The following is a 21,738-nucleotide window of genomic DNA, read 5'->3' on the forward strand; positions in this document are numbered from 1 at the left end:
TATATATATATATATATATATATATATATATATGCCTATACCTATATACATATATATAATATATATCACATGTATGTATATATGTATGTATGTATGTATATGAGCTTTCAAGCCAGAAAAAAAGGCATGGAGGAAAAAAAGCTTTAAGTGCCTGTTATAAAGTGAAAAAAGACAGTATGAAGAGGCTTCATATGACATGCTTCCAACCCTACAATGTCCTGGAACCAGCAGAATATAGAACCAATCAAAGCAAAGATCAGTGGTTTCTGGGACCTGAAGGATATGAACAGGCACAGCCCAGAGGACTCTTAGGACTGTGAAGCCACTTTATGTAGTATGATAATTCTGCAAACACATATTTGTCTAAACCCATAGAACCTTAACAATACCTTTAGCCTGTGGATGTTCCTAGTGAGTTACACAGGCTCTTTAGTTGTTAACTGGTACGTTGTTTTGTGGGAGGAGTTGATATTGGGGATATTGGAGAAAGCATGAGAATGCTAGGAAAAAAGTCTCTGTCCCTTCTTAGTCCTTCTGTGAATCTAAAACTACTCCAAAAATAGTTGGGGCTTTTGGCCGGTTTATTTATTTTTTTTAGAAGGGAAAGAGAGTTGTGGAAATATTTACAAAATTCATGTTTTGGTCACAACAGGCTTACTTCCTTTCATTTCCATGCCTATAACTACCATTTTAATCCATGGGCTTGACTGCTTTTGTTTGAGAAGAAAAAGAAACAAACATGTCAAGAGTTTAAAAGGCTACAGATCCAAGCTGTTTGTGTGTTGGTCTCTTTAAGCAATCCCTTGTTTGCTCTTGGCGGTCAGAGTTTTGTAAACCCACATTCCTTTTAGCTATTTGTGCATTTACACAGCAGGCCCCACACTCTACAGCTATGACCACTTATCCGTTCTGTTCCCAAAGAAAATAAGCTGTCCATGGGGAATCCCAGTGGGAACACTTGGACTTTTTCCCACACTGAGTATTCATTTACTTTTTTTTTTTTTTTAAATGTTTAGGACTGTTGTTACAATAGCCTGTGAGTATATGTATACACCTACTTGTGCATACTTGTAAATGTATCCAGCAGTAATTCTCTGTCTTGCCTCCCATCTGTGCCATTTCCCCAGCCTCCCTAACCTCAAGACCCTTGACTATTCTAAAGTTTCTTTACTCACAGGAAAGCTTATTCTAGCTTAAACTTGTCTCCCCTGTTGTGATATGAAGTATGGGGTGTTTCACAGGAGATTTTTTTCTTAGCAATGTATGTAAGACCTGGAATCACAATGCATCTTACTTCCCCAGTGCATGGGTCACAGCCTTATTTCTGTTTCTAGCCACAGCAGACGTAGTACTTTACTTAACCAGTCACTGGTGACAGTTGGCCAGTTTCAACATCTGCTCAGATTTTTCACAGTGCTATAATGCCTGAGTCTTACGTATGCATCATTTCATGCATACATAGATAGGGATGTTCCTGCAAGGACTTTTCAGAAGCCAGACTATGTGTGAAAGAGTCCAAAGCTCTGTCATTTTGGTAGATGCTGCCAAGTTGTTTTCCCTCGGGGAAGGCTGTTCTCAGAGAAGGTCTGCATACTTGTCAAGAGTGCTTACTCAACTTTGACTGCTGCCCTTCTGGCATGAGGGAAAAGGAAGTGCCCTCCCTTCGTACCCTTTCATGATCGTTTAGCATGTTTTATACACATGGACTCTCCTTTGCGATGCTAATTACTGCTTTGCTGACTGTTCATTTTGATAACTGGGAAATTGACCATGGTCTTCCACACCTCAGAGATTTTTCATGGTCTAGGGAGATAGTCTTTTGGGAACCATGCCTCACATGGTGCACCTTGTGCCTGGGAACAGAAGATTCTACAGAGAGCTTCCATGTGAGGCGCTGGAGCAAATAGGAAAGCATTGAAACAAGACTCAGTGGCCATTCAAAGAATGTTGAGGTCTCTGGACCCCAACACATGTAGAGAAGTCAAAACACAGAAGTGTACCCTTCATTGTCAACCTCCGGGCTGGGGGATTCAGAATCAACAAAGAGATCCACTTCTGCTGTGTCTGTGGGGACCTTCCTAGAGAAATTTAACTGAGATGGAAATGCACCCTAAATGTGGTGGCAGCGTCCTCTGGACTAACATCTTGGATTGAATGAATGGAGAATGTGAGCTGAACACCAGTTCATCTCTCTCTGCTTCCTAACTATGGATGCCATCTGACCGACTGCCATGATTTCCCTGCCACCATGGAGCAGGGCTTCAAACTGGGAGCAGAAGTAAACTCTCTTCCTTGTATGGCTTTCCTCAGCAGAAAGATAAGTGGCTGATGCAAGAGCCAGGGGATAGCTTAGCTCACACATTCACTGCTTATTAACAGGTTAGATCCTGGGCTTTTGGTTTTCTTCAACATAAGGTTTGTCATCCATATCACAATGCTTTATCAAAGACAGCCCATAGAGCGAAACAGATGCTGGAGTGGCCCCATGACTGGGAACATGACTCATTTGCCTGTCCTAAAGATGAGGGCACCATAGAAACAAGTCCCTTGTACTTATAGAGGACCCCAAAGACTGTCAGGTGCGGCTCCACCGAGTCCCTTCTTATTTGGATAAGAGCTGCTTGGTTTGGGGATTTTGGAACACAAAGACATGAACAAAAAATGTTGGTGCTAGGAGAACTAGCTCAAGTATGTGTACATTTTTGGTGAGATCATTAGTAGCCAATCATACGGTTAGTAGCCAAACTAGACTGAACCCAGTTAATGTAGGTACAAGCTATCAGTTCATATACCCCTAAATAATGTGAACAAGCTGGTCCTTAGTTTCTCCGGGGAATTTGAACTTTGAGGAGCACATCATAAGTCATGTGATAAACTAGCTCATCATATTTATCTAGGCTAAGTTTAAGTATCAGACTTGCCAGCATCTTTGGAGACAAATATAGACCATTATCTGTCTCTCTGTGAGATGGCTCCTCCTTGGACACCTGCACTGGGAGTCATTAAAAGCTCTTGGGAGACACTGGTTCCTTTCCTATTCTGGTTTTCAGCAATGAATAGACTTTGGCTTCATCTGGACCTTTTTCTTCTACAGCTCAGGGGAGACTGTCACCAGTGTGACCAGCTTGGTCCCACTGCAGCCTCAGAAGGGTAAGAGGCAGAAGAAGAAGGTAGATGTTCCACCTGCAGTCCCTGCCAAAGGTAAGGACCTGGCCTGTAATCTCCTAAGGGAAGCCACCTTGATTGATGCAGGGCTAGACCTGTAGTCAAGTGTGGGATCAGGGCAGAGGAATAGATGGATGGATGGAGGGCTTGTCAGTGCTACTGTGGTGCAAAGAGTCCCACTAAATTATAGGCATAACAAACTGAGATAGTTTGGGACATAGATAGATTTGGACAAAGGTAAATTAATATGCACAGAAAAGTCCATACTGGATTTACTGTGGACTTTAAACAGTGAAGTGAGTCAGGGGCTGGCAACATCTTCCTGGTTCTTAAAAGGAAAGAACACCTCTGAGGTTTTGAAAATGTATACAGTACATTTTCAGACTTATTCTGCTGATAAATACACATTCTATGAGTGGTTATTCTGTGATTGGTGTTTTTATTTAAAGCAACGGGAATGAGCAAGAAAAACATTTCTTAAAGAAAAAAAGGGCATGAATCTTAGCAGAACCAAGACTGTCTACAGATAGATACTACTTAGATAGACTGGCCTATTCAGATGCTCAACCCTCAACAAATCTGAAATATAGAGATATAAGAGAAAACTTTAGCATGACAAGATGCATTTTTATCCTTTAACTGGATACTGCTGGTATCGCACTGAACCCTGTGGAAGAAGTCAGAAGAGACATAGCTGGAAGGCAGGAAGGAAGGCTGGGAAGTATGAGACCTCGGAAGGGAAAGAGCCAATGCCCGTGTCTCTGTATTGTGTGAGTCACTGCAGGGTAGATACTGTCTCAGTTACAAAAGATACAAGTTGTACTTGGAGACTGAAATTCCAGCTTTCAACTCCAAGTTCAAGTCAAGTCAGTCAAGACTAGTCATGGCACTGGAAGGAGAGCTCAGTTTGCTTCTGTTAAGCTGGAGCAATAGCCCCTCCTTGATGAGCTCACAGGGATAGGTGAGGGTCAGCTACTGTCTCGGGTCAAGGGGAGATCAGAGTCTTCAGGAAAAAGTCCCGCCTCAGCCTTGACCAAGGGCTCCTGGTTGTCTCCCATACACTTGGCAGCGACTAATACAGATGTGTTGTGACTTGGCGTAAGGGAGGCAGTGTCATGTCTAAAGATGAGGGGGTGATTATCCTCCAGTTAGTGGTACCCAAGGATACCTCTCCAGAAGCTTGAGCTTGTCCCTGAGACTAGGAAGGCTCCTGTAGTCTGCACATGGGATGTTTGTAATGGTCACAGAAGGTGGGCATTAAGAGGCCTTAGAAGAATTTCAAGCTAAAACTTGGTGTCCTTCCACAGCGCCCATAGCCACCACTTTCCACAAACCAAAGCTGCTGAAACCACAGAGGAAAGTCGCCCTGGTGAGTAATTGTTCCCAGTTGTTGCAGTCTCTCTAACACAAGAAACAGCGCAAGGGTCAAACAGTACCTCTACTGACTCTAAGTATGTTAAAAAGGCATCTGTCTCCAAAGGCGTCCCCTCTTCTCAGATCATGTTTTGAGTCAGGTTTTCTCTACCTTTACCCCTCAGAGTGACCTTTCAAGAGAATACAAATGAAATTATCTCTCACTATAGATGTTGCCTTTCAAAAAATGAGAGCGAACACGACATCATTAGAAGGGCCTAAGACAGAAAGTGGACGTGCTTGCATTAATTTATCTGATAATATCCTCCGAAGAGGATACCAAGGAGCTTTCCAGAAAAATATGTCAAATCTTTTTATTTTGAAATAACTTTAGATTTACAGAAGTCATTTTGAGAGGTCAGAGTTTCGATATGTCCATCCCCCCTACTGTTAACATTTTATGTAGCTGGTAACTGGGGAGCTTGCTCAAGGTGTTAATGGCAGCATACCGTCCACATGGCATTTCTGTTGGTAGTCCATTTGGGGTATAGTCTATCACCCTACAGTAGATCCTAAAACCATAGGTTGTAGCAAACCCTACAAATGTGTGTTCCATTTTTTTTTCCACACATAACCCTGGTAGTGTTTAGCTTCTAAATTAGACACAAGAGAGTAACAATGGCCAGTTCTAACATGGAGCAATTATAAAATGCTGTCATAAGATTTATTTGAAACAGTTATTCAAAAACTTAGGAATTATTTAATTCTGGAATTTTCCTTGTAAGATTTTCAGGTGCAGGTTGACTACTTGTAACTGAAGTTGATTGGTGGGGGCAGGGTACAGTGTGTCCTTTTAGATGTGATGCCCATTTCAACCCATGGTGAAGGTCATGGCTGCCTGGTTCCTCGCTGTCCCATATATGTCAGACACCAGCCCCATTGTCCAGTTCACACTCAAAGCAGGCAAAAGAAGTTAGGCACAACCTTTCAAAGGGGAAGGCATCAAGAATTTGTGGACCTGCTTGCTACCACAATGATTAATACTTATTGATGCGAGCTTGGTCAAGGCTTCTGCTCACTTAGCGTGAAATCATCCTTGCCTTTGCGAAAGGAAGCCTGTGCTGTGGTGTGTCAATGGCCTTGCATCTCTATCAGCCTTTCCATCTTTGTCACTTAAGAGTTCTTCAAGAAGGAGCCGCCTCTTCTCCCACCTTGGTATTCACCTGTTCCTTTGATATCAGTATGTGCATAAACATCTATCTATGTAGTTTTTAGTGGTTAATCATCTGTGATTTGTTTTATTGCTAACATTGTCCAGCAGATGTATGTGTGTTGTGTGAGTGAAAGAGAGAAGCTAGTCAAAGCTGTTTCCATGTCTGTCACAGCAGACAGCAGTTTATTGGAGTTCTCTGGATGTATCCCAGTGATATGCACATAATACATGAATGCATATACATTCTACATATTATCATATTTAATTCTTACTGTAAGACTTGTCCCTCATTGGCCAGTTTTATTTGTAAGGACACATGGACACTCCATTTATGGGGAGTGATGGTGTTCCCAGTCAGCTGGGGGACAGTCATCAGTCTTGAATCAAATAATTTTCTTTAGTCTGCGGTCACAGCCTGATGGGCCCTTATCCTTTGTCCATTAAACATAAACCTGGTTATAGAACGCATGGGTATAAACTGCCGCCTTAAGTGGTTTTTGGTTTTGTGACTTATCAGAAGACTGGATCCAACAACACTTAAAATATGATTGTAGTCCCAGTCCCAAGGTCTCATTGCTGACCCTTTGAACTGATAAGCTTCCCTAGATGGGAACTCAGCACAGGAACTTAAAAATAAAACTTATTTCAACAAATATTCAAACTAAATATTTCTTTAAATATGTTTCTATTTTATTTTATATTTTTGTATGAGTGTTTTGTCTGCATATCTGTCTGTCCACCACATATACACGTGCCCAAGACCAGAAGAGGGAGTCAGATGCCTTGGAACTGGAGTTACAGATGGTTGTGAGCAGCCATATGTGTTCTGGGAATGATACCCAGGCCCTCTGGAAGAGCACCTACTGCTCTTAAATGCTGAGCCATCTCTCTAGCCTCAAGACTTCTTTATTGACATAAAAATTTATAGAAAAGTATTCTATATGAATATGAGAAAATATAAAGTAAACTATGAAATAGAATATTCCTAAACAGTCGGCATAGAAAGCTCTTCACAAAAAAGTGATTGTTGGTTTTAATGAGACCATTCTCCCTCATGTATTGTATTTATTTTATTCTATCATAGGAATATCTTGCCTGTGCATGTGTGTATGTGTGCAGGGTGTTTGCAGATATGTGATTAGAAGAGACCATCAATTCCCTTAGAACTGGAGTGACAGATGATTGTGAACCCCCAATGTGATGCTGTGAACTGAAACTCAGTTCTTTCAAGGGTGATGGGTACTCTTAATCTCTAAGCCCCAGTGAGAGATTTCTTAATAATAGCTCTTTAAGTACAAAATTATCTTTTGATCATCCAGGATGTAAAGGATTTAAAAGTTTTATACCAAAGTCTCAAAGAATCAAGTTAATTTTGATATCAGTTTCCACCAATAACAATTCACGGGAAAAGAAGCTGACCTCAACCAGGCCTCTGTATCACCAATATTTTAGAGTCAAAATTGCTAAGCCCCGTATTTGCAGAGCTGGATGAATATTAAGATTTATTGCCCCAGGATGTTAGCATTGACCTCAGCCTCAATTTGATCGATATTTCTTTCTCAGATCAATAAGTCTTGATGGTAGCTGAAACTTAAGTCAATAGCTACTTGTTGATTCACACAGACCTTAATGGGTAATTTAGGCAATAATTTGGAGATACACACATACACACATGTACACATGGATGGATATATATATATATATATGTATATGATGTACATGTGTGTATGTATACATAGATATGCATCTATGTGTGTGTGTGTGTGTGTATAAGTAAGTAAGTATGTACATGCTCTGACCAGTTAGGTGATTACATTTATTGTTGATCAGTTAACCATACTTTGTAAAGGGGTGCATCCTGGCTGAGTCCTAAGCTTCAGTACCCTATAAACCTTCTTCCTAAAAACTCATCTAAACTCTCCTTTGAGAAGAAGGGCTAAGGCTGACCTAAGAACCTTCACTCACTTATTGATCATCTTCGGTGTACCAGCTTCTCTTCTAGGAGTCTTATGATCCCTGTCACTTGCCTAGACTTACCATGTCAACCAGATGACATGTATGAGTCCTAGTGCTTGCAACACTCAGAGATTCAGAGGTTGGAATGCTTTTTTTTAGTGGTTCTAAGATGACACGACAGTTTATAAGAAATGCATATTTTAGTGATTAACAGTGGTGGGAAAGTTTTTGTTGCTTATTTTGGAAAACGATGAACAAGAAAAAAAGCTACAGAGAGGCATTTTATAGTCAAGCTATCAAAACTGCACTCCCTATCCCTTATTTAAACAATAATGAATGCGGCAATCTGTTTCCAAATTCTGCCAGCCAGGCAGTGAGCTCTCTGATCACACTGGTTCTTCCTGGACATTGGACAATGCAGACTGTCCCATAATCTGCGTGTTTGAAGTGAGTCTTTATTCTAACACAAGAAATCTTTCATTTTCTGGAGAGTGAGAGAACACACTCAGAAAAGTAAAGGTCTGGCCTGGAGACGAGATTCAGAGGCAGAGCACTTACCTAGCAGGCCTAGGGCCCCAGTCTTATTACCAGAGAAACCCATCAAAGCAAAACAAAGCCGAACAAAAACAAAACAAAACAAACCCTTTAGGCTTGCAGAACACTCTGGAAACAGATGCACCCTGAAACCTCTGGGAACGCCAGTCCCCTCATCCTGGTCAAGCATCTTCATGTCATTGCCTTGGAAGTCTGTGGAAATAATTCCCATACTTCCAGGAAAAAAATGCAACTGCTTCCTTGTTTCAGATTCAACAGAGAGCTCTTGAAGTGTATCTGACTTTTTTTTTTTATTAGTAGTCCAGTTTATTCAGTTTATTGATTTCGAGGTTGAGGCAGGGGAAGAAAATACAGTGTCTGATATGGAAGCAAATCAAATTTAAAGGAAGAGAAGCATCAGGAAGAGGGTGAGGTGAGTAGTCCCCCAGTGAGAAACAGAGTGAGAATCACTTTTAGGGTTAAATAGATTTGATGACCACCGTGCCCCAATCAGCATCCAATGCGCCTCTACATTCGCCACCGAGACCTTCCTCTCTGTAATTAAGCCCCCTGGGCCAGGGTTGTCGAGGGGTCAGGCCACCCTTACTATCCAAAGAGAAAATGAGTTCTTGTGAGCAAGAGGCTGAAGACAGAAAAACCAAGAACACTGTGGGCTTAATTACCACGAGTTTCCCAGTGTGTCTCATGGAGCCTGTCTTATTCCCCCCGATCCATCCACTACATTGCTGCCTAGGGGTTTTCCTAAAACTGCTCCAACCCTGTCATTTCCCTGACTAGAATGTTCCAATGGCTCCCTCTTGCCTCTAGGATGAAACATGGCTTCCTGTGAGTGGGAGGGCAGTGGAGCATCATCATCATCTGTCACTGCTTCCTGGATCCCACCCTACCACGCCTCCACCCCTGAAAACACGGAGACCCCTTATGGTCCAGGCTCTCTCCCCAGGGCATTCTGTCCTACATCTGCCACCCTCCTCATCTCCCAGAGCTACTGTTTGCGCCCCACAAGGCTTGTCCTTGAGGCCTCCTGCTCCTAGCACAGGCACACACACCCACATACCCAAACCCGGAGTGCGTGGGTATGTTGTAGGGTACTTTATATGTTCTGGACATTAAATATGTGTTATATAAGTAATTTGGCAATCATTTTACCCATTCTAAAGTCTTCAGTAAACTATCTCCTCTCACAGAAACCCAAAGATCAGAACACTCAGTGGTGAGAATAGAAGCTGTCCATTCCAAAAGAAGTCTGCTGCTCTCTGCATGGCTGAAAATCATGAAGCGATCAGCCTGGTCGCTGCGGCTGCTCTGTGTTTACCTAGCCCCTTCCTCCAGCCCCGTTTTCACCATCCAGAACATATTGCCAAGGCCAAAAAGGATGTTTCCTCTGATCAGTAGTAGAAAAGAGCTCTGAGGCCCACTAGGCACCAGTGATAGAGTTCTGAGAGGATTTTAATAATATTCCAGATCCCAACAAAATTATTTCCAGAGGACATGCTTTTCAGGTTTCTTGAAGGATGTTTATAATAAGCCAGAGAATTTCTCTTGTTGTCGTTAATGTGCTAGAACTGGTTTCAGCTAAATTTTACATGAAAAGGATATATTAACCTGCATAAAATATGTTCATAATCTCAATTTAAAATTAAAAAGAAGGAAAAAAACTCACAACCACATGTACAATATATTGCCCCAAGTAAAAGCCTTGGGAAAAAAACAAAAACTTTGCTTGTACCATGCTAGTACCATTTTTACAGAGATAAAAATTCTATGCCCCCCTTGGTGCACATGCACATCCCGTTATTGTCACAGGGAGTTATGTATGTTGACTGGAGAGAGAATCGATGCTGAAGCTTTGAAATGGAGGAGAGTGGGGGAAACAGAAGTCATTTGGTTTCATGGGCCTCTCCTCCGGGGAGCGCAGGCGCCGGGGCTTCCAGAAACCGGAAGTGATCAAGTGAGAGTAGAAATGAGAGCATCCTCTGCTTAGGGAGTCTGTTCACCAGGACATGAGGCTGTCATTTCCATGAAAGAGCGTTCAGTCACACGGCAGTACCCATACACACCAGGCAGGGCGGAAGCCTTTCTGCTGTTTGAGAAGCCAGGAGCAGTAGATCGAGGCACTGATGATTTGTGTGTAGGGTGTGTGTGTGTGTGTGTGTGTGTGTGTGTGTGTGTGTGTGTGTGTGTTTGTGTATGTGGAGGGAGGGAGAGAGAGAAACAGAGACAGAGACAGAGAGAGACATAGAGGGGAGAGGGACAGGGACAGGGAAGCAGGGGGAATGGGTGGTGGTAAGGCAAGCCTTTAAGACAAATTAATATATTAAGTATTCATTGGGAACATCACTGGGGTGACCGGAAGAGTCCCACCACAGAAGTGCACAAATGGAGGCTGCCTCCGCAATGTGAAGGCTTATGAGGTTCCGGGTTCTAAGGGAAGGGAGATTCTTTATCAGCTGCATGGCTGGTTCATTCAGATCCCTTTGAACCTCCACCTCAATTCTCCCCAGTGCTCATGGAAAGCTGACAGGTAGCTAGGCGGGAGCAGAATCTGAGCTATGGAGTCGCATGGCAAAGTTCATCCCCTAGACTACAGAAGAGCCCTGGTGGGAGGCAGGCCTGGACGGCCAGCAGGTTCTGCCCATAGGTGACCTCTTCTGGTGTCTAGCTCACCCTGTGTCTAGGAGTCAAGTGGGACCTCATTTTGAACAGCCTGTCCCCCTGTGTCTGCAGGAACTGTCCCTCCCTGAGCACCATGGCTTGCTCTCCATCTCGGCGTAGCTGATTTGCTGTCTTCATTGGGCACTTCATTTCTAAGATCATTGCACTGCTGGGAAATTTTTTTCAGAAACTTTTTTTGCTCTATTTTGGTTTTGTAATCTCATGAAACAATATCATTTCTGCTCACATTTGATGTTTTTTAAACCTATTTCATTTAAAAGCTCAGTTTTGAACACAGAGTACTTTAGAGTTGTTATTAAAAGACTTTTTCAATCTCAAATGGAGAATGCTAGAAATGAAGTGCCATTTTTGGAAAGAAAGAACACAAACCATCAACACAGCTAAGACACGCAGCCAGAGCACTACGAAGAAAATCTGTGTGCGAGTCTGAGATCAGGACCGAACAATGGTGCATCTGAGGGCTGCTTTCCCTGAGTAAATTAAATTATAATTTATAATTATATGCATCTAGAGACAAACTTATTTTGCTCCCCCCCCCCGTGTTGGAGATTGAACCTAGGGCTTTGTGTTCAGAAGGAAAACTTGGGCTCTATGATGGGTTAAATTCTCAACCCCTAAATTGATCAATACATACATATATATATATATATATATATATATATATATATATATATATATGATGACCAAAACCCAGTTGGATACAGCCTTAGGACTTTCTGATCAGAGTGTACATAAAGACAGACAATGCAAATTATTAATGTAGTCTATGTGCATTCATTGTTCACTTTGCATATTGTAACATGAATTTCACAAATGATCAGATGTCCCTGTTGTCATATTAGATTTGATCTTAATTCTTAGTTTGTGTTCTTTATACCTTGGCAATACTACTGTGATGGTGATGATTATCATGATGGCAGAAATGGTAATAGTGGTGAAAAATTTGGTGATGAAGGTGATGATGTTGATGGTAACGGTGAGTATAGTGGTGGTTACACTGGTGGTGATGGTTGTACTTGTGATAATGGTTGTACTGGTGGTGTTGGTTGTACTGTGGTAATGGTTGTACTGGTGGTGATGGTTGTACTGGTGATGATGGTGGTACTGGTAGTGATGGTTGTATTGGTGGTGATGGTTGTACTGGTGGTGATGGTTGTACTGTGGTAATGGTTATACTGGTGGTGATGGTTGGTTGTACTGGTGGTGGTGGTTGGTTGTACTGGTGGTGATGGTTGTACTGGTGATGGTTGTACTGGTGGTCATGGTGGTACTGGTGGTGATGGTGGTACTGGTGGTAATGACGATGATTATTAGAAGAATATTTCAGTGTCCCTTTCCACATTCAAACCCTGTTCTATTTCTTTCAGTAAGGATAGACATCTAATTCTTAGACATCTCCCTTATTGTCTCAGATGGGATGAGGTGGTGCCATGTTCCCTTGTTGCCATGTGTCAGACCTGATCCAACCAGGTGCTTGGTGACAAGTCCCTATTTGCCCCACCATGAGCCCATTCCTCTTGTCAAAAATGCTCAGCTAACTTTCTTGGTTTCTGGGGCATCATTTTCTGTCCTGACCTCATTGGACAGGGAAAACTATTCTGCCAATTCAGAATTTTCACATGTTTAAATATAAAAAGCAGTTTCTTCCCTAGGCTCTTATTTCTCTGTCATAGTCTCTGTTCTATACTTTTAAGTATTGTCCATGTACACACAAGAGCCCATCCATGTCTTTGCTTAGATCCCTAAAGTACATTATGACCACTTAACTGTGGTTGTAGGTCATGGCTATAGGATAGAATGGCTCTGATTTGAAGTGTGGTTTCATGTAGATGGGAGAATTTCTTGCACATTTTCCCTGAACTGAAATGTTCTTTGTGGACTTCATACCAGCACACCTCTCCCACCATTCATTGAGTTCCATCCTCCTCTTGATGGAATGCTTGGGGTTGCTCAGTCTCCCAATTCTTGGCCACATATATTGTGCTGATTTTCCACTTTTAGGAAAGCTGTTCTGGTGAAAAATATCCCTGCACACATCCCTTGATTTAGTGCATTTCTGTGGGAGACATTTTAAAACTTGGAGTTATTTTGTAACACATACCTCTTGCTTTGATAGAGTCTGTCCAGTCTCTCCCAAAAATGCTTTCCCATTTTATTTTTCAGCCAACAAAGAATGAGACTGGTGATTTCCTCACATTTTATTCAATGTTAGTTATCCTCTATCTATCCACCTACCTATCTATCTATCTACCTACCTACCTACCATCTATCTTGATTGAATTTTAAACCTGAAAGCCATGTGCCTATGTTTTTCTCAAAGCTTAGAATTCAGTTGTGTGTTATAGCAGAGTCCCCAAAAGTATTGAAAGAGAGAAAGGAGTTCATGAGGGACAGTGCTGGGCCTTCCTCCTAAGATGGGAGACATCTCTGGAAGCATTTTTTTAATGATGACAGGCTGGTTTTCTTCTATTGTCGTATTCAATTCACACAGTTAAATGCACACTCTGGGCTGGAAAGATAGATTTGCCAATTAATTACTCATCTTGAAAGCCTTGAAGACTTGAGTTCAAGTCCCAGAAACTGACGTAGAAGACAAATATTTGTACACACATGTAACCCAGGCCCTGAGGGCCAGGCAGGACAGAGATTGGCAGATACCCCAGTGCTGGCCAGCCAGTTTAATCAATTGGTAAACTCTGGGTTTAGCGAAAGAACTTGTCTTAAAAGGATACTTTATAGATCAATAGTGTAGACAGACTCCTGCTGACAATCTCAGGCCTTCATGTGTACCTGCATACAGATGTACATACACATATACTACACATGCATACAAGTTCACCACTTACACATGCACACACAGTCAGACATGGTGCAGCACATTTTTAACCAGCTTGATTGAAGTGTAAGTCAGAAATAAACAGATCACTAAAGCTCACTGCCCAGCTAGCCTAGCTAAGTCAGTGAATTCTGGGGTTTTGTACATTTGCACAAGCCAACCAGAGACACTACCCTTCAGGGCTTATTTCATTTTGTCCTGTTGCTGAACACTTACTGGATGGAGGAAATGTATTTGAAGAAGCCATTGGAGGCTGGGGTCAAAGAGCAAGTCTTCCATGTGCTAGCATTGGTCACAAACAGGTGTTTGTCTTTGTTTCTGCACACGCAGAATAAAGGTGACTGCAAGAGTCCCTTCTGCAGTCATCACACTAGGAATAATTAGGTTCTATTGTCACAGTCTAATGGAAAAAGACAGAAGATGAAGGATGAGACTTTATAGTGCCAAGGAGCATTACATGCTGTGACAACAGCAGAGTCAGGCAGGGAGCAAGGAGGGACTGTGTTTGATGAGGAAGATAGCACATCAGAGAAAAGGCCTTATAACACGAGGAAGCAATGCTCATTCACCCCTGTGCATGAGAGAGTCTTCTGGACAGAGAAAAATGCCATGAACGTAGGGTCCAAAGCCTTCCCTGAGCAAAGAGCACTGCCCAGCTGGGCCTACAAAATGCACAGAGACTACCATGGCTGGAACTTTGGTCTGCAAGGAGGACATATGGAGTGAGCTTAGGAGAGGCACAGGACAAGATCGTGAGAGCCCGATAAGGACACTGAGTCTTACTGTGAGCATTACTGGTCACAGATGGAGATCCTGTTCCAGGCAGACTCACACACACACACACACACACATACACACACACACACCCTACTAGGTGTATTTAGTACTAACAGTAACAGTAGGCCACACACATAACATTTCTTGCAGTTCTGGGAAGAATTCTTCTGTGGATATCACATGAGTCAATGCATCCAGTCCTTGAATATCATCCAGTAAGAGGCATTATACAAGTCCTACATTGTAGCTGAGGAAGCACAGGCATAGAGAGGTTAGATGCACTATTCAAGGGAATACAGCTGATGAATGGCAGCCTTCTTGTTTCTGAGAGCAAGGCTTCTAAGCACCAGCCACCATAGAGAACCTTGTGTGATCCAGTGTGGCAGGCCATGTGAGGATAGGGTTAAAAGTCTCATTCTTGGGTTACTGTCTTGATTGAAGCAGATATGCAAACACTGTTTTTCTAAGCAAAAGCATCCTTTGGAGCGGCTGCCTGTAAAAGCACTTTGGGAAGGCACTAGGGATACTGCATCCCTGGTTCATGTGGAAAGAAGATGAACAATTACATCAGCTTATGGGGCAGTCACTGTGCAGCCAGGAGAGGCTTCAAATACAGGAGCCTCACAGAGACCATTAACTATAATCATATTTCTGTTCACAAAATATGGCTTGTAAAATCTAGAGGCATCCTCTGTCAATTTGTAAAATCTTGAACCTATAAGTGTTATCCTTGATCTTTCTATGCTGGCTTCAACATGTTACCTAGATAGATGGTGCCTTCTGACTGTCCCAATACATGTTAGCCTGGGGGTGTGGCCTTCCATCGTATTGAACATATACTGAGGATGTCCTTTAATAAACACCCTTTGAACTCCTTGGATTCAAAAGCATTGTGTGAATTTGCTTGCCTGGGGACTTGCTGGAAAATCCATCCAGTCTAAGATGTTAACAAATTTCAATAGATGAAATCCTTGAATCCACTTCTTTCCTGAGTTCAGACTTTTCTGTTTCCTGTAGTCCTAAAGCACATTGGACTATTGGCCCTCAGACCCTCAGAGCACACGAGGTTGGAAATTGAGATGAGAACCACAGATATTACCTCCAGGCTGAGGCAACAGAGCAAGTGCGTATTACACCGTGGAGACTTGTAGGTCTCTTGTGTCTCTGGATCTGGTTCAGATAGTGAGGATGTTTTTTGGTGAGCAGTCATAGTTCCATGCTGGCTTTAGGAACAGAAAGGATATAAGGCCTTGAGGTTACTGGTCCACCTGGACCTCTGGCCCCAGCACCATAAATCATCTCAGAGATTACTAGCACATGCTTTCCCTGGAACAGAGGTCCTCTACTCCAAAGCGTTTATGAACTGACCTGGTGATTGGCTTAGGGTTGTCTGACCATGTCCAATTCTTCCTGTTGAACCTCCACTTCAAATTACAGCTATTTAGCACGCATTTCCCACATACACTGGCCAAAGCAGAGCCTACCTTCTAATCATCTGCACCCCATACTGGTAAGAGATGAACCTGCTCCTGTTCTGGAAGCCTCATATCTTGAGTCAAATTGGAAGCTAAGAACCTGGAGGCTTTCTGGCAGATTTCTTCCCTGTCCCTTTATCACCCCCTCTCGTTGGGAGCAGTTTTGTGTGACTGTCCTTGTGCTGTGTGGCCTTGGATCTTCCATCTCTTCACACCAAGCCTGTCTGTTGAGGACGAGACAGGCCGTGCCCTTCATCCTCAGATCCTTCCATAGGAGCTCACACTGGCTGCAGAGTGCTGAGTCTGTATCCTAGCTTCATGTAGTTGACCTAATGGTCCTTTGCTCCTTTCCTTATTGGTGTCTGATGCCTGTTTCTAGGGAAACGGACTGCTGTCCACCTGGCTGACTCACCTAGATACAAAGCATGTCCTTCCAACTGTGTGCATTACCTTGTGCTGAGATATTGTATTGCTCATGTGCTTTTCCCAGGGGCCAGATCCCAGGCAGGTTGGAGACTTCTGAACCCATAAGTACCTGGTACCATAAAATGGTTTTCTGCCATTTTTTTTTTGTTTGGTTTTTGGTACAGGCCATACTGGCCTCAAATTCACCATTCTCCTGTTGCCACATCCCAAGTGCTAGGATTACAGGCATGTTAGCACTCCCAGCAGTCTCCTGCTTTTAACAGCTATTTACTCGTCTGTGACATGGGTGTGACCTTGGCTCACCTCACGTGGCAGAGATGAGAACAGAATGGGATAGTGAAAGGTACTCATCAGTGCACTGTTGAGTTCCGTTCTCAAAGGACTAAGGCTCAGCCAACACTCTGAGCTACCTCCCAAAGCTACTCAGGACCATGAACTCCTCTGTCTCGGAAAAATATTTCTTTTTATTAGTTTTCCTATTCTCTTTTTATTCAAAAACACACCAGAAAACTCTAGATCTTCTTTTTATAAATATGAATGTGTATGCCTGGAAGCAACCCAAGCCACTCAACAAAGCCAAGTTCATGTCCAAGGCATGTTGGCTGCGATATGGTCATACTTTCCCCTCCTGAGTATGGATGTTCAGAGAGTCCCGAGGCTCTGGGGGTTGGGGGAGCAGAATGCGCGAAACACTTAGCATTCTTGCTGGCCATGGTTGTGTGCAGGGGCTTCAGGGAGACTGTGTTTTTACCAGTTCCTTCTCTGTTGAATAAAAAATGAGCACTTGAAGGGAGAAGAGGAAGTCTGCCCCGGACAATTCTTGTGGTCTCTTGGGGAAGTGGATTCCTGATTCTGCAACCCTGTAGAACTCCATCTCAAGTTGGAGTGCTAAGGTGACGTGAGCGCAGAGCTCCCATGTCCTGGGTATCGATCGGCTGCTGTGGTAATAGTATTACCTGGCTGAACTCTTCACGTTGGCAATGGGCAGCCGCTGCAATTGCATTTCTCTCTTACTCCTGTGAAGTTAATTCGACATGCACATCCAGCTGCAATCTCTACTAGAAAGTATTGCTTTGCAGGAGTCTGCATAAGACATCATTAAATCCCTGCTCGCCCGGAAGATCAACTTTCAGTTGACTCCATGGAAACCCATGCACAAGACAAAATCCCCAGAATGTGCACATTAGGAGCCTGAAGCATGTGTGCTGTGAAGATATGCGCAGCTTATGGATCTCCTGAGGTCGGTTTTCCTGGTGTCAGCAGTCTGGCCGTTTCTTCCCCTCTCGTGTACTTTCCATAACCACCACCCTAAAACTGGGACAGAGAGTGCCTTAAATTAGAGCTGAGAGAGGCAGCCTACACTGGTTCTGTGGTCTCAGCTCCTCACCACTGGTGGAGCAGATGGTTGAGGCTAGGCAGGCCATAGCAGGCTCTGAAACTTTCGTTCACCCTTACACCTAGGATGCAGAGACTTCCTAGTTCATCCAAAGAGTAACCTGTGTGATCACAGGACATCATGTTGTGTGTGAGAATTTAACCTGGCTGTATAGCCATCAACTTAAACTAATAACTTGGGTTTAAGTCTAGGATTAGTGGGTCTCCTAAGGATGAGACATTGTGTGCCCCTGACACTGACTAAAAAGAGTAAAGAAGAACTAAAAGACATTAAGGAAGTGGCGCTTGTGCAGTATCCTTTTTAGGTGGGAGAGCAAACGCTACCCTCTGGATGACTCGCGAAACTGCCAGTTTTGAGCTAAACAGACATTTGTTCTATGACCCAGCTGCCCCACTCTGAGATACTTACTCTAGAGAAACAGGAAAAAAGGCCTACAAAAGTCTCCTAAAAATGCACGTTTATAGTAGCACCTGCTGCGGTCCAGCCACATGGCTCCCTGGCTGCTTTGGGGTTTTCCTGAGGTCAGAGACCAGGCACTGCCTTTCTTTCCCTCTGCCACCCTGTATACATGGACCTCAATCTTCATTCTTGCTGCCTCAGCAGCTACAGATGTACTTCATTTGTTTTTCAGTGGAGAGAGAGTTGGGGGGGGGAGTTGCTTGGGAGATCTGGGCGCATAGATGGAACAAGAGCCCTCCCCTGGGCAAGGAGCCCTTTTCCATAAGATTTCTCTGACTTTCACATGAGGTTTGTATGTCGCGAACCTCAGCACAAAGGCTTCCTGAAGTGCGACATCTCTACAGTCTTTCTCTTGCTTCCCGAGTCCTTAGCACAAAGGGAAGAGAGGTAACAACAGCAGAGGCAGCACCGGGTCTTGTTGAACTGTGGGTAGCAGGTGAGGGGGTAGGGACTGCACAGAAAAACGTCTGACAATGAATCAGCCTCTTCCCTCAGATGGGTGCACATTCAGGCGAGAGTGAGTTCTGGCTCAACTCCTGCCCCTGGCTAGGGTTCAGGTCAACTGGAAGCCAGGCTCCTAACTGGGTGGGGTGGGGTGAGGTTCACTTGGCTGCTAACAGCCAGTGCCATTCACTCCTCCCTCACGAGGGAGCCCACCATCCCTCTTCCCAGGCAGCACACGGATGCTTTAGTCCCTATTTGGCTGCAACTCAAAGGCAAAACTGTAGAGGCAGGACAGCAGGAAGCAGGCATCTGGGAGGATTGTGCGAAGGGGTTCCAAAGCCTTCCAGTTCCAGTTCCAATTCCATTTGCTTCCTCACTGAATAGCAGTAAAACTCAGGTTCCTCCTTCCCTTCCCCCTGAAGGTGACACGGCATGTCCTATTAGGTCCCCATCCGTGGGAAGGTAGTTTATCTGTTCTTTCCCTGAAGAAAGTATCCCCTCCTTGTCTATACTGTGACCAATAGATTAGTATATGAGGGTGCTATAATTAAATTCCATAAACCAAGTAACTCACACACCACAGATATGTTTTCCCCAAGAGGTTTCAAGTTCAAGATCAACATGGCAGTGCCATCCCTCTAATCGGCCTGTGTCCTGTTCTCATAATGTAAAGAATAGTCACATTGCATTAGCATTGCCTCTACCAACCTCATCTCAACCTGTTTATTACTTTAAAAATCCCATCTCCAACCCTACTCACATTCAAAAGTACTGTGGGATAAACAACATAGGGGTTTGACGGGGGGAGGGGGGGCTAATTCTGCCCATAACTAATTTCCCAGAATCCCTTCCTGTCAAAAAGTATCCTGGCCTACATGGCTCACACAGTTCTGGTTGGTGTGTGAAGGATTCGAAATGTATATAGGTAGATGACATTTAGTTTGCCAGGTGGAAAGTGATGGTGTCTTGCTGTGGGCCGACCGAGTTGGGGTCCCTTAACCCGGGGAAAATTAAGGTTCCGATATTCAGGTGGGCAAGGAGTCGACGAGTGACAAACAGACACAAACAAGAGAGAGTGCTGAATCTGAGTGTAATTTTCTTAAACTAAGCACCAGACTTTTGTAGTCATTACAGAAGAAATAAGGAAGTTAGGTAACACAACAGCCAAGGTGGAGGTCATCTGATGCATAATGATTCTTTAAACAAAACAGAAAATGGGTACATGAAAATTGGCAGGAACCAAGCAGTGGTTACAATTGAGATAAAGTCAGCCTTATCTAAAGAACTCTAGTTCCTTCTTAGACCATAACCCACCTTCTCCCTAGACCATTGTAAATTCCTGTAAATGGGAGTGACTCAGCTGTTATTCTGAGTATTTGTGGGGGACCTCTATTTGCCAGAGGAGCCCACCAACTTTCTTCTTTATGTAATGTAGTCTATCATACATGGCTGTAATGAGAATTCTAAGTTTACTTTGTTGAACTTGCCCTGGGATTATTAATTCTTATCCAGTAAACTGCAATGTCTGTTTTCTCTCTTTCAACACTGGAGCCATTTTGTCTGAATAACATTCTTACAAAATTCCAAGCCGAGGGTGGTATTCAGCATTGACTAGGATGTTGGAACATTGGTGGAGGTCAGGAAACAACATCCAATCTAACTTGGTTATTTGTCAAATCATTCCTTGGGAGCACCTCTATACCTACAATAGAACAATACTGAAAGAAAGCATGCCAAACCCTCCATCGACTATTGCAAGGAAAAATCTGGACCATGTCAGTGTTACAGGATGCCAAGGATCTCCAGGAGAACAGTTTCCTTGACACTTTTTGCCTCAGGACTGCGGCCAAGCTTTTGGATTTGTTACGCAGACTCCATTGGAGTGGGTGTGGCAGTGTCTGAATGGTGCCTTATTCAGTATACATGTATTTAGTACTTTCTATGGAGCAGTGGTTGTGCCAAAACATTCACATGCATTTCATTTACACACTCAAAACTGGCTAATTAGCTAGTTATCATTGTTACTGCCTACTGATGGTAGAACTGAACAAAATCAAGTTGCTGGCATTTGAACTGGGTCCAAATTCCTCCTGTCCCTCAGCTCTGCAGGCAGGTGAAGGCCATGCCACAGCTCTCCTCCCCTCCCCTTGAACATGTGATACCAGCTAGAAGATTTTGCTGCTTCAGATACAGGATGCTTCACTGTATCTTCTCTGTCACCCACCGTTGAGGGACTCTCACTCCAGTTGTAAAAAGGATCCTCTCTTATTAGTAAAATGTATGAAAAGAGATCGCAGGTGACAAAGGGCAAAGGGTCAGGGTGCGTGAGGTCCAGGCAGCTGCACACAGATGGCAGATTCTACATCTTGTGGGCTCAACCAGTCACAAAGGGATATTGCATCTGTAGTGAACTTGGACAGACTTTTCACTATTTGCTTCTCATTGTTCCCCAAATGATGCAGTGTAGCAACTATTGGCAGATAATTTACATCATACCTCATGTTGTAATCCATCTAGGGATGAATTTGTTTAAAGTGTACAAGAGCATGTGTGGACGAGCATGAGTACACAGAACATGACATTTTACACAAAGGCCTTGGACATCTGAGGGCCTTGATAACGATACAAACCTTATAGATTTCAAGGCATGAACATTCAGTAGCTTTGAAGGATAGAAGGAGAATCTGACCAGGTCATTCTGTGGCCTGGGTAAAAGGCAAATAAAGATAAAACCATGCAGGGAGGCAGAGGCAGGCAGGTATCTGTGAGTTCAAGGCCAGACTGGTCTACAGAGTGAGCTTTAGGGAAGCCAAAGCTACACAGAGAAACTCTGGAAAACAAACAAACAAACAAGAAAGAAGAGGAAGAGAAAGATGAAGGAAGAATTTAATAATAACAATAATAGTAATAACAACAACAAGAGAAAGGAGAAAGAAGAGGAGGAAGAAGAGGAGAAGGAGAAGGAGGAGGAGGAGAAGAAGAAGGAGGAGGAGGAGGAGGAGAAGGA

The 21,738-nt window shown here is 43.4% G+C and overlaps 1 protein-coding gene across 1 annotated transcript in view; it reads left to right on the forward strand.

Annotated features, from left to right (window-relative positions):
- Positions 1-21,738, forward strand: part of Vstm4 (V-set and transmembrane domain containing 4) — a 91,918-nt gene that overhangs the window by 62,274 nt on the left and 7,906 nt on the right. The window contains exons 6-7 of the mRNA XM_031361506.1: positions 3,095-3,201; positions 4,473-4,534. Of these exons, the coding sequence (XP_031217366.1) occupies positions 3,095-3,201; positions 4,473-4,534 (169 nt within the window). The remainder of the gene's footprint in view (positions 1-3,094; positions 3,202-4,472; positions 4,535-21,738) is intronic.

The sequence above is a fragment of the Mastomys coucha genome, unplaced genomic scaffold (assembly GCF_008632895.1).
Source record: "Mastomys coucha isolate ucsf_1 unplaced genomic scaffold, UCSF_Mcou_1 pScaffold9, whole genome shotgun sequence".
NCBI lineage: Eukaryota > Metazoa > Chordata > Mammalia > Rodentia > Muridae > Mastomys > Mastomys coucha.